We start from the raw sequence: 13,723 nt of genomic DNA on the forward strand, positions 1-13,723 counted from the left end.
GGATCCATTTCAAACTGGCTTTAGGGTAGGATATGGAGTTGAGACTGCCATGGTTGCCTTGGTGGATGATCTTCATCTGGGTATCAACAGGAGAAGTGTGACCCTGTTGGTACTTCTGGACCTCTCAGCAGCTTTTGATACCATCGACCATGGTATCCTTCTGGAATGCCTGGGAGAGTTAGGAATTGGGAGCACTGCATTGCAGTGGTTCCAATCCTTTCTCTCAGGCTGACTCCAGATGGTGATGCTTGAGGACAGTTGCTCCTCAAAAAGGGAGCTTAAATTCAGCGTCCCACAAGGTGCCATTCTGTTCCCAATGCTATTTAATATATACATGAAGCCATCTGGAGGCATGGGGTGGGGTGTTATCAGTATGCTGATGACACCCAGATATATTTCTCCATGCCTCGGATTACATCTTTGACTAAGGATAGCATCTCTCCTCTGAATGAATGTCTTAAAGCGGTAATAAAAAGTGGGTGAAGAAAAACAGACTGAAACTGAATCCAGATCAAATGGAGGTAGTTGTTGTCAGATCCTCTGACCCAGGAATTGAGATACATCAACCAGTCCTGGATGGGGTCACACTTCCCCTAAAGGACTGTGTTCACAGCTTGGGGGTGCTCTTGGATTTGTCGCTTCAGATGCCAACTCAGATAGACATGATGGCCAGGAGTGCTTGTTATCAACTTCGGCTGATACGCCAGCTGCATCGTTTCCTGGAGCCAGGTAACCTGGCAACCTTACGATTTGACTTCTGTAACACGCTCTGCATAGGGCTACTCTTGTGCCTAGTCCGGAAACTTCAATTAGTTCAAAATATGGCGGCCAGATTAGTCACTGGGAAGCTAGAGATGACTAATATAACACCAATTCTAAAATCTCTTCACTGGCTGCCCATTAGTTTCCGGGCACAGTACAAACTACAGTATGGATACAGGAAAAGAGATTCCAGCTCAACATTAGGAGGAACTTCCTGACTGTAAGGGCTGTTGGACAGTGGAACACACTCCCTTGAAGTGTAGTGGAGTCTCCTTCCTTAGAGATCTTTAAGCAGAGGCTGGATGGCCTTCTGTTGGGGATGCTTTGATTGAGAGTTCCTGCATGGCAGGGGTTTGGACTGGATGGCCCTTGCGGTCTCTTCCAACTCTATGATTTGATGATGATGATGATGATGATGATGATGATTATGGGGTAATGTTGTTTCTTTGTTAGCCTGTTAACAACCTGACAACTCAGTTCAGGAGTTTCCCTGTCTATGAGCCAAATGACTCCTCCAGAAATACTAAGACTGTATCAGTTTTCCAGTTATTTAGCACTTGCCAATGGTTTCAAATCATCTGGAAAGCTACATTTACTTGGCACATGGCATATATATTGTATTGAAAGGTATGGAATCCTTGAATTCAACAAAAGGCTGCCAGGTAACACAAAAGGCTTAGAATTACTAGCAGTTCCTGGTCTAAAAATTGGTCTGAACTTTCCATGATGGTTTCTTACTGTATAAAACATTACATCCCATTCCATTCTCTCTCTCTCTCTTTGTGTGTAGGACCAGTTTTCTTATTGTCAACGATTGAATCTACAGCCTTTTTAATCTTGGCCTATCTCTCTGGGCCATCAGTATCTCCAGATGACATCAGCCATGTCTCTAAACTGACAAAAACCCTTGCCATGTGGGAGAGTGAATTAGGGTTATTTGATTCCACACAGGTAACACCAACTATTTAATGGAAGAAGGTGATAGCTGTAGGTATGCAGATGCATTGTGTAGGTGGCCGTAGAAGCACTAATCTGGCGAGTTCAAAGGGATGGCAAAACCCATGGGCTTTTTCACACTGACCTTTATAGCACCATGATTCCACTTTAACTGCCAGAGCTATATGCTATGGAAACCTCAGTTTTGTAATTTGGTCAGAGGCACCAAAAGAGTTCCCAGGCTAAAAACTGTAAATACCCTAAACTGCAATTCCCATGATTCCAAAAACTATTGGACTCATAATACATGTGAAGCCCCCCCTCCCCCCATCTGGAAAACCATAGGTTTCATTTATGGTATATAGAATCTGAATATAATGTGACTAAAAACTGGCTGTGGATTGGGAATTATTTGAGAGGAAAGCCTGTTAATTCATGGAACACTTTCTGGCTGTGGGTCTTTGGATGCACTTTCTTGCACAGGTTGGTATTTAGATAAGATATGAATTCTTACCATCAAGAAACCCATCATCTTCATTATGTTCAGTGACGAACTGACTTGTTGTCCGGTATACACATGTGTATAATGTTTATTATACACATAATAAACAAACCACAAATAAGAAAAATAAGAAAAGGTGGGGGATTCAGTTGGTTCTGGACATTATCAATCGGGGAAGGCCTGCCGGAAGAGAAAGGTTTTTGTCGCCTTTTAAAAAGCCTTGAGCGAGGATAATTAGTGAATCTCTTCTGGCAGGTCATTCCAAGTTTTTGGAGAGGTGACAGAGAAACACTGTATAAATTTAAAAGTGTGAGAAAATGATAAATATGCCTAGTGTAGGCGTTCTGCAGCTGAGAGTTTGATACTGAAAATACCCTTTTACACATAACCACCTGCTGCTCTTATTTCGTGGATAGACATAAAGGAAGGGGCTCAGATAAATTACTTTGCAGTGCAGGTCACTACATATAAGAAGAGGTTATCCTTAAATAATGAGGCCTAAAGTCTTGAAGGGAGAGCCAGCATGGTGTAGTAGTTTGAATGTTGGACTATGGCTGTGGGAGACCAGGGTTTGAATCCTGTCTGGGCCATGGAAACTCAGTGGGTAACCTTGGACAAGTCACACTCTTTCACTGTAAAAGAAAGCAAAGGCAGATTCGCTCTGAATAAATCTAGCCAAGAAAACCTGCCATGGGAACATAACTGGAAGGATCTGTTCATGGCAAAATGTTAATATTATTGTTGTTCTGTTATTGGTCCTTCACTAGGAATGGAGATGGCCACTTTACATGGTTTCCCTCTCTCTTAATCATTTCAGCAAACATGTAACATAGGCTTATTGAGAGGGCTAAATACCCTAAAGGCACCCAACTGCAATCTTGCAAGCCACACAGGCTCAGCCCTGGTTAATACTTTGATGAGAAGCCACCAACAAATGCCAGATGCTGTAGGCTATATTTTGGAGGAAGGATCTGGCATAAACCATCTCTCAGTAATTTTTGCCTAAGGAAACTATGAAATTCTTGGGGTCACCATAAGTTGACAGGCAACTTGAAGGCACATACACAGAGAGAGTGTGTATGTGTGTAATCACTCATTGTCACATAATTAGTTCAATTAGGAAGGAGAGCTTTGAACTTGGATCACCTGATCCAAGTCCAGAACTTTAAACATACCCTGTACAGGTTCTCTCAATTCATTTGGAACTATAAAATACTAAACCAAACTTTCTAGTAAAATTATCAAAAATAAAAATCTCTATGTGATAATCTTATTTAAATCCTTAAAATCTTCTGGTTCTTTTTATATTGTTTCTTAGTACAGATGGCCAAGCAAATTGTATTTAACATTCCATTCATATATTATCAATAAAGAGCAGTCAAAAATTATACCTATATAACTCCCTTTCTCTTCATTCAAAAATTTTAGGAAGGGATCCCCATTTTGGTTGAAATCTTCAAGTGGTCTTTTGTGTATTATAGGAGTTAATCTATCCATCTCCATAAAATCATATATTTTCAATAACCAAGAATCTAGATCTGGGATTTCATGATCTTTCCAGAGAGAGGCATAAAATAGTCTAGCTGTGCTTATCGGGTAGAATAGTAGCTTACCATGTTTTCTTTCCAATTGTTCATCATCTATCATATTTAATAGATACATCTTTGGTTCTGCCCTTACAGTTAAATTAAACATTTTCTTAATCAAAGAGTGTACCATAGTCCAATAGGTATTTCAGATTTGAGGAAGTGGGGTATGGAAACCCTAATAATAGGGATGCAAAAATAATTGGAAATTATCTTAACATTGATGAGAAAGGATGTCTTGATAAATTGAGCTATCCTGTTGTGAATTTTTTTTAGTGAGATCTGAAGTCGAAGGCTTTCATGGCTGGCATCCATGTTTTTTTGTGGGTTTTTTGGGCTATGTGGTCATGTTCTAGAAGATTTTCTTCCTGACGTTTCGCCAGCATCTTCTCTGAAGATGCCAGCCACAGATGCTGGTGAAACGTCAGGAAGAAAATCTTCTAGAACATGGCCACATAGACCGAAAAACCCACAAAAAACCTTAGTGAGATCTCCCTCCACTGTATGAGAATGAAAAGACCAGTGGTTTTTTCATCAATAGCAGCAACAGCCCAAATAAATAAATAAATTCTGGCATTAAAATTGTGTTTTTATACTAAAAGATGGTAAGTTCTACAAAACACCTTTTTGTGTAAAAATAGAAAAAGATTAATAAATGCAATGGTTTCATATAGATGTTAAGCAGCACAGGGGATGGGAGATAGCTTCATAAGACTCCAAAGCTTATCTACCATTGAGTCAAGCAGGAACCCTCATATTTGGGTTGATGAGGGAAATGGAGCATGTGAATAAGCCCTGGTAACAGCCATCCCTGGTCTTGCATTATACCTGAAAATATTCAATGACAAAATCTCAAAATATGTTAACGATTGTTTTGTGATTCCAAAGAGGAGCTGTGCACACTTACCGTTCCCAATTTTATTGTTTCCTTTTCCCCAGCGCATTGTGCTTAGCACACAGGCTTTGGCCAAGTATGCAGCCCTTGCTTACCAGGAGATAGAAGACCTCAAGGTGGTGGTGAAATCTGGTGAGGGTTTCCAGCATGAATTCCATGTGAACAAGATGAACCAGCTAGTGCTGCAGCATGCCTCTCTCCCAGAAGTCCCAGCTCAATACAAGGTTGAGGTATCAGGGAATGGCTGTGCATATGTGCAGGTGAGCCCTGGGAACTCTAGGCAATGAAGGTAACTCATAGAGTCTCTTGTATAGCCTTCTCACCTACAAGGTGTTAGCAATAGTATGTCCTGAGAATTCATCAGTTTTCTTCTCCCGCCTAGACTGCTCTCCAATATAACAGCCAACCTCCAAAGCCTGAAGCTTTTGCTTTGAGTGTGAGGACATCACCAGAGGAATGCAACGAGGATTCCCGAAGACATTTTGATCTCAACATAGAAGTGAGGTACTGTACTATTCTTTTCCTGAGAGAGTCAGGAATCACAGTTGTAGGGAGGTAATTTATATGGCTTTGGGAATGTGGCTTGCTGCCAGATTAAACACTGCCCCATCCTGTGCTGGATTTCCTCTGTGTCTCTCTTGTGTAGCCTTCTCACCTACAAGGTGTTAGCAATAGTAATAGCTCAGAAACACTGGCCTTGTCTAGGTTAAATGTCATAATGGAAAAAGAGGAAGAGTCTTGGGACAACTTCCTTGAAGACTGACCTGGTTATTTTGTCTTGGAAATGCATTCCTATTATGCTGGGAAGGATAAAAGGCAGTAGAAAGAGAGGAAGACCACGTGCCAGATGGATAGACTCAATCAGGGAGGTCATAGGCATGAAATTGCATGAACTGAATAGAGCAGTGGCAAATAGGGGGTCTTTGAGATGTGTCATACACAGGATCACCATGGTTCAGGGACAACTCTAGGACATTTGACAACAACAACAGAGTTGCCAGAAGAAATATGGGACGGGGCTCTTGTAACTTTAAAACCAGACAGATTGAGAAGTCAGACAAGGTACCATAAAACGCTGTCAGACTGAACACAGATCCCTGTCTTCTCTTACCCTTCAAACTAACTTTCAGCCCCAGCAATTCCCTCTGAATATGACTCTTGCCTTCCCAGTGGAGAGCAGGGAGAGTGGACATGGGAGCACCAGCAAGAACAGAGCTTGGCACTTCTCTGCTACTTTCATCTTGCTCTCCACTGGGAGGCAATGGCTGTAGTTGAAGTCTTACCTTTCTCACAGTTTTGACAGCCACTGTCTTTACTGAACATATTTCCTTGCTATTTCTAGCTACACAGGGCAACGAGAGGCAAGTAACATGGCCCTTATAGAGGTGAATATGTTGTCTGGCTGTGTCCCTGGAAAGAAAACTTTGAAAAAGGTAAAATAGGTTTGATTGTTTATCACACACATACATTTAATGCCTTATTTATCCTATTATGTTGTGACACAGAGCCTGGCTGGTGTGATCTAAAATCTGCCATAAAAAAGAAAATTAAAAACAAATGTTAATAGCCAAAAATAAAATATCCTAAAACAGCTTCACCTGGTAGCAGCATGTTTTCAGTGAAAATTTGAACAGTCCAGCTGCTGATCATGGATGCCTGCTGCCATGGAGAGGCTTTCACCATCATGCCAAAACAGAAGAATAGGAACAGAAGGGATGTCTATCATGAGTGTGCTGTGCAACCAGTAAGAAGACTGAGGCTTCATCTGCACAAATAATCCAGTTTGACACCACTTTAATTACTTGGCTCAATGCTATGGGATTCTGGGAGTTATAGTTTGTTGTGGTACCAGAGTTCTCTGACAGAGAAAGCAAAATGTCTCACAAAACTACATATCGGAGAAATCCATAGCATTGAGCCATGACAGTTATAATGTTGTCAAACTAGATTATTTTTTTTGGAGTGTGGAGGCAGCCTGAGACTCCTGTCTGCTAATCTGCTGTCAGCAAGATAGTCAGAAAAGAATTTCAGAGCAGATGCCCTAACACACTCACATGCCAATGGTCAATGCACAGAATTATCCATAAATCATACACAGAGCCAAGATATATGAGTTTTAAAATGTGTAGGTGTCCTTTTTAATGGAGGGATTTCATTCCCACAAACTTCTAATGTCCTCTTTCTGGGTCCAACTGGGAAATGACACTCAAAGTGGGTTGGGTATGGACCTTTTATCCGCCCTCTCCTGACACTGGCCCTGAACTAGATTCTTCCCATTTTTTGGCTGTGGAGTGCCACTTTTTCAACAGTGTCCCAGTTCTCTCTACTAGAAAATAACTAGAAAAACTAGAAAATAACTAGAAAACTAACTCTTCAATGTCTTTTCTCTCTCTCTTATCATTTAAAATAAGTTTTATTCTTGAAACCTTACATAGCCTTTATTCATTTTCTGCAGACCAGCCATAACAATTTATGAAATGCTGCTTAAAGAAATTCCTGTTTTTGAGGGGTGTGTTTTTGTAGTCCCAGAACCTCTCAGATCCCAGTGACTTTTAATAGCCACTATTGGTATCTTGGCCACTATGGAGTTTATTAAATGCACTTTTTCTTCCTTGTTTTCTGATAGTTGCTAATAGAGCCCCTTGTTAAAAAAGTGGAATTTGAGAATGACAAGATCGTCATCTACCTTGATCAGGTGAGAGTTCTGCAGATCTCTTATCAGACAGAGAGTATTTATTCAAGGTGATGGTTGGTCTGGGCCTCAGGAAAATTGGGCATGGGGATCTAGAATTGTTATCCATAGGAGAAAGCTGGTCTAGCAGTGAGACTTCTGTCTTTTTTTTTTTTTAATTTACTTACCATCCAGCCAGAAGAAGAATTATCAGGAACTCTAAAACTTTCTATTTTCATCTATTCAGATAAAGAAATTACTCAGTCATTAATTTTGGAATTTTATTTTATTTTTATTTTTTTGTCTAATGCACCAAGACAGCTATGTGAAATTTCTGTCTTGCTATCTCATCCCTCCAGCTGGATAATGAAGTCCAAAACTACACTTTCTCCCTGAAGCAAGAAATTGAAGTGTTGGACCTGAAGGCAGCAACAGTGAAAGTCTATGATTATTATCAACCAGGTAAGCATCTCATGCTTCTGCAGTGTGTATCATTTCTCCTCACCAACCTCATTTGTAGACAGGCACATAAGCACTCTTCATGTGTTCAGGTTTTACTGAAAACATAGGGAACCTGACATGGAGGCCTCTGAGATACCTTCCATGTCTAGCACAAGCTTTCCTCTTGAGATTCTTTACGTGAGCAAAGGGATGGAACTGATGAAAAAATAGGCAGAGGGAGAGATAGGCAACCCAGCTCCATCAGGGCTTGCCTGAAAGAAGAAGGCCCTCCCTCCATCCATCATCCAGATGGGGAGAAAGGCAGGCCAGCTCCATTGGGCCTAACCAGAGTAAGAAGAAGGGCCCTCCCTCCAGTCCATCTTACGTGGTCCAGGCACCAGAGGGAGAGAAGATCTGCTGGATTTTTCCACTTCCCCACTTGCCATTCCCTTCTCCTTTTGTGTCTTGTCTCTTTAGATTATAAGCCTGAGGCCAAGGAAATGTCTAAATAACAATTTGTAAGCCGCTCTCATTGAGCGGGGTATAAATAATAATAATAATAATAATAATAATAATTATTATTATTATTATTATTATTATAGGCAGGATTAGCAGAGTCTATATCTCACATGTGTCTTATTCAGATTGTAAACCTGAGGGCAGGGAAATGTCAAATTAACCATTTGTAAGCTGCTCTGGGGAGAGCTAGCATGGTATAGTAGCTTGAGCATTGCACTATGACTCTGGAGACCAGAATTTGAACTCCTGTTTGACCATAGAAATCCATTGGATGATCTCAGGCAAGTTGCATGCAGCTTCAGAGGATGGCAAAGGCAAAAGCCAAAGCTTCTCTGAATAAACTTTAAAGGCACACAACAACATCAAGGCACTCTGGGAGCCTTTTTGGCTCCCAGATTCTCTAAAGGAATGAATGAATTCAGTTCCTCTGCCAGCTACTTCTCTTTGAAACTCCAGAATGAAAATTATCAGTGGTGTACTTATCAAAGTCACTTTAATTCAAAAGGATTTACTCATTTATGTATTCAGCTACTTTTGTATTGCCCTTCAATGAAGGTGGCTTCCAACAAGTTAATTAACCCCCCCTCAATAATCAACATTAAATGGCAAGTCTAAAAATATTTAACAAAACTATAATAAATCATAGAATTATAGCAGGGGTGTGTGTGAATTCAAAATCATATTTGACACTTAAAAGTCTAGAGTATTAAACTATTTTCCTCTCTGGGAAAGTGTTTTTAAGTGCACTTTCTCCTGAAAATCCACCCAAATCAGTATGGCTGATTGGTACCTGCAACCTCTAGGATTGTCCAAGAGAAATGAATGTTGACAGAGCTTGGAAAGAAAATGATACTACAGTCTTGTCTTCATTTCACAGTCTGTGCTCTCTCACAATCTTAATTCCTCTTCTCTCTTTCTCTCTCGCATAGAGGACTATGCAATTGTAGAATATAATGCTCCCTGCAGCACAGGTAAGGATGGGATGGGGTTACTCTTGATTATATTCCAGAAGGTTGAAAGGGACCTGAGAACTTCACAACCACCACTGAATAGCTCAAGGGTTGTTCTGTCATTTTTCTTTTCATGTCATTGATTTGCTTAACAGCTGTTCTAACATGAAAATGATGAATCCGATGTTGTCCTACAAGCAAGTTGTTGGGTTTTTTTAAGGAAATGTTTTGGACAAGTGTTATGCTTGCTTGCTTTTACCAAGATCATCAACAGCAGAGGTGAGGGTAGTGGTGATGGTGAGATGATAACAGTAAGAAGAAAAAAAGTAGGGTGCAACAGCATTGGAACAAGGCTTCTGGCTTCTTGGTGCTGTTCCTTGAATGCTTGTCTTACAAGGGATCAATGTAGCCAAGGCAGTAAAGGGGGGCTGGCTTAAACAGTCAGTTGCTCTGTGGCACAAGCTATTGTCCAAGAACACACACACACACACACACACACACACACACTATATTACCTTGGCTACATGGACCCTCCGAAAGCCAGGCAACCTCCAAGGGCCCCTTCCAACTATGCCATTCCTTCTCCTGCTGTTGCTGTTGTTCAGAAAAACATAACCTAACGGACTGTTGTTTTAGCATAGTGGCTGAATAGGACCCCAGCATTTTGCCTTAGATAATTTCTTCTGGTCTTCCAAGGAGGGGACCATTAATAGGTAGAATGCTTTTGGGAACATAAGCCTCAGGTCCATTGTTGGTGCTAACATACCTCATCTTTTCCCCCACAAGAGGATAGAAGATTGGGATAGGAAATTGTCTGTCCAATGTGCCTGCCCCTCTGGCAGCATAAAGTGAAAGAGAAGCAGATACTGCAGTAGCCCAGATTAAGCCAAGCTTATTTATCTTGTATGAATGGACAGAAGTGTGTAGGTATCTATTCAGTCCAAATGTACCATTGCAATTAGAACTTTGTATGTGTCCTTTTGGATTTGACTGGTCTCTCTGTGTGTATAGAACCTTTAATTTATTAAAAGAGATGTAATCAGCTTTTCCATCAAAGTCTCCAAGGCCATGAAAAAAAATTCAGATGTTTGATGTGCACTTTCAGTTCCTTGTGCTTTTCCAACATCCTCATGTGAAAGCATAGGAAGCAGGAAGAACATTTCCGTCTTCTAATACTCTCCCTAAATGCATTCAAAGATATAGCTGTGTTAGTCTGTAGAATAAGTATGTAGAGAGATCTTGTAGCACCTTTGAGACTAACTGAAAGAAAGAAGTTAGCAGCATGAGCTTTCGTGGACTACAGCCTACTTCTTCAGATGCATTTAGTGGAGTGGAAACCAGGGACAGACATTGGTATGTGAGATTGTCAATTCAATTTCAAAATCCTTTGTGTATGGAAATGAAGCAGCAAGCCCAGTTAGAACGATGGCTGTTAGTGAACAAAGATATTGGGAACTAGCCTGTAGATGGGAAGAACAGATGAGTGTAGGATGTCCCAGGGATGTAGCCAAGGGGGGGGGGTCTTGGGGTCCGGACCCCCCCTTTCGTTAGAAAAATGAATGGTGTGTGCTGCTGCGCCGCCTCACCCAAGCCCCATTATAATGGTGGCACTTAGTCTGGACCCCCCCCCTTCCCAAAATCCTGGCTACGTCCCTGGATGTCCCCTGAGAATGGGTTCAGATAGTGTTGTGTATTCCCAAAATACCAGTGGCAGAACATTTCATGCTCCCTAGGCATTCCATTTCAGACCTCAGAGCAACAGTTCTTGAACAAAAGAACTACAAGGATAGATTGGAAAGAGAAACAGCAGAACTGGAGTTCGTCCATAAACTACAGTCCCTCAGCAATGGATTGAACAGGGACAACAGCTTCCTGGCTCACTACACACATTTCAACACTATCTGACCCCATCCTCAGGGGGGCGTCCTACATTCATCTATTCTCTTCACCTTCAGGCTAATTTCCAAAGTCAAACTGGTTGTGGCTCTTCATTTCCATACACATTGGCCAGAATGTCTTTGTTCACTAATGACCAACATTAAAACTGGGCTTGCTACTTGATGTCCACACACAACGGATTTTGATTTGCATTGTCATTCTTACATACCAGTTGCATATATATGTCTGCCCCTGGTTTCCACTCCACTAAATGCATCTGAGGAAGTAGATTGCAGTCTATGAAAAGTCATGCTGCCAACTTTTTTTTCTTTCGGTTAGTCCCTAAATGCATCTTATCCATAACACCCTTGCTTCGTTGCCTCTAGTCTTTATTCTCATTTGTAACGAAAAGCTAATGTAACTGGATTTGGTAATGTTTAGCCCTCTGCTCTTTCTTATATCTCTCGGGGGGGTTACAAACCGCCATATAGTACGTATTCTATATGTACTAGGGTTAGGAAGGGGCGGTGCTTCCGCACCCCCCTAACCCTAGTACGTATAGAATACATACAAGATGGCGGCGCCCTTTCCACATGGGCGCCGCCATCTTTACGTACTGGACGCATAGCGTCCAGACGTGTCGCGGCGCTAATGACGTCACGAATGCGCCCTTGGCGTTTCGCGATGTCATCAGTGCGCCGCAGAAAGAAGCTCCGAAATGGAGCTTCTTTTTTGCTCCGCGCGGGAGCCGCGCAGTTTGGCTGCTGCAGCTCCCGCGTGGAGCAAATGGCGCCGGCGGGAGACCGTCGCAAAGCGGCGGTCTGTATCCCGCCTCTGTTTCCTCTTACACACACACACACACAACTATAAATGTCGGAGGGGGTGTTTTATAGTGATAATGGAAGGCATTTTTTCTGTGTTACTAATTAGTTAGCTGGTTCTATCTCAAAGGCTGCTCTGTCTTACTAATTGTAGTCATAGCTTTCTTGCATTGACTGCTTCACTGTCTCTCAGTTTAACACTGATCTGTTTTTGTTTTGTTTTGTTAGAAAAGCTCATCTTATTTGTATTCCTTCCACAGAGAGCGGAAAGAAAGACCACCAGTAGCTCCATACCTAAAACATGCAGTGATGGTTGAAGTTGCTGGAGAAGATTGCCATCTTATGCCTGTTGTTTGGAAGTGATGTTTTGGCCTGTGTATGGAGTATGCCTTGTTTCCAATGTTTCCCATACACAAATAGAAAGAACTCCTCCATGTGGATATGGAGCTCATTGACTTTCCCCTTCTGCCTGCCTTTATCACCCCACCTCATATTGCATCACAGGTTGCCCCCATGATTGCCTTACTCCTCTGAAGTACTTTTCTGGAGGATGCAAAAGAGGGGTATGTGCCTAAAGAAATCTTTCCCCCTGGTATACAAGAAAACCGTGAGATTGCATTGCTGTCATTGACAAGCATACCTGTGTTAATTTTTCTGATCTGAGATTGGTCTATGGCCAAACTGGCTTTATATATTTTAGTGTTTGTTGTATGAAACGCCCTGAAAAGGTAGAACTAGCCCCTTGAATAGCAACTAGTATAGCTACAATTGAAATGTGTCTATAGGATTAATACTCATGATGAGTAGCACATTACTGCTTCTCACATACAGACACACAAATAGTCACAGTGCTTTTGGAACTTTAACTTTTTTTTTTTAAAGTGAAGCATGATGGATGTGGGTTCCTCCCAGATGGGTTCAGTAGCATTAAAAAAGTTTATTTTGTGCACAGTAAACTCTGCTAAATAGTTTACCATGGCTGATCAAGGGTATATCAGTAGCAGGGGACAGACCAGGAAAATCAATGTGCTTGTTTTGTTCCAATTTCTGTTAGGCTGGGTTGCACCTGCACAGTTCATTTTCCTTTCTTTGTCCTATATTACTGCAAGGATCCATCTTCCTGTTACCACATGTGGTGGGGGAAGAGATGCACCCTCAACATGGGGATTCTTCATCCAGCCAAGGAGACATGAGAAAAGTCCCCTATTGGCGCCTGGGTTAGTCTGAATAGAATTTGTTGTTTAGTGGCCCAGTTCTCCCACTTGCTGCAAGGCGAAGCTGGAGCGTATTAGCTGGAGCGTATTAGCTGTAGAACACCTGTTGCATTGATTTGCCTCTGGCCAATGTGTATGGAATTAAAGCTTGTCTTATGGCAGTGATGGGTGACAGTTTTTGTGTCAAACTAACTTTTAATGGTGAGCCAATGTGGCATAATGGTTTGAGCGTTGGGCTATGACTCTGGAAGTGAAGGTTCAAAACTTGGTTTGGCCATGAAAATCTACTGTGTGACCTTGAGCGAGTCACATACTCTCAGCCTCAGAGGAAGACAATGGCAAACCCACTCCGAAGAAACATGCCAACAAAACCCCATTAAAGGGTCACTGTAGGTCAGAAGCAACTTGAAGGCAAACAATGCACGCACACACACAAACAACTCTGAGGAGGCTTAGAAATGGAGTCAGTAAATAAGTTATTTACTTGTAGTATTTGAAAGGCTGGTTGCATAACCCCTAAGGAACTAATTCTATGTTTTCTAAAGACT

The 13,723-nt window shown here is 41.6% G+C and overlaps 1 protein-coding gene across 11 annotated transcripts in view; it reads left to right on the forward strand.

The window, feature by feature from the left end:
* Positions 1–13,290, forward strand: part of LOC149323528 (alpha-2-macroglobulin-like protein 1) — an 83,403-nt gene extending 70,113 nt beyond the window's left edge. For 2 of the 11 annotated variants that reach the window (XM_089489138.1, XM_089489141.1), the window contains 8 exons: positions 1,553–1,713; positions 4,726–4,941; positions 5,064–5,185; positions 6,024–6,114; positions 7,308–7,376; positions 7,712–7,814; positions 9,242–9,283; positions 12,222–13,289. In XM_089489138.1, the coding sequence (XP_089345264.1) occupies positions 1,553–1,713; positions 4,726–4,941; positions 5,064–5,185; positions 6,024–6,114; positions 7,308–7,376; positions 7,712–7,814; positions 9,242–9,283; positions 12,222–12,247 (830 nt within the window). In that variant the 3' untranslated portion in view covers positions 12,248–13,289. Of the gene's footprint in view, positions 1–644; positions 730–1,552; positions 1,714–4,725; positions 4,942–5,063; positions 5,186–6,023; positions 6,115–7,307; positions 7,377–7,711; positions 7,815–9,241; positions 9,284–9,417; positions 9,542–12,221 lie in introns of those variants that run through there. The other 9 variants (XM_089489144.1, XM_089489145.1, XR_016276857.1 and 6 more) reach the window with 8 other exon arrangements.
* The last annotated feature ends 433 nt before the right edge of the window (positions 13,291–13,723 follow it).

The sequence above is a fragment of the Sceloporus occidentalis genome, unplaced genomic scaffold (assembly GCF_023333645.1).
Source record: "Sceloporus occidentalis isolate IW3139 unplaced genomic scaffold, rSceOcc1.0.p SCAF_1, whole genome shotgun sequence".
Lineage (NCBI taxonomy): Eukaryota > Metazoa > Chordata > Lepidosauria > Squamata > Phrynosomatidae > Sceloporus > Sceloporus occidentalis.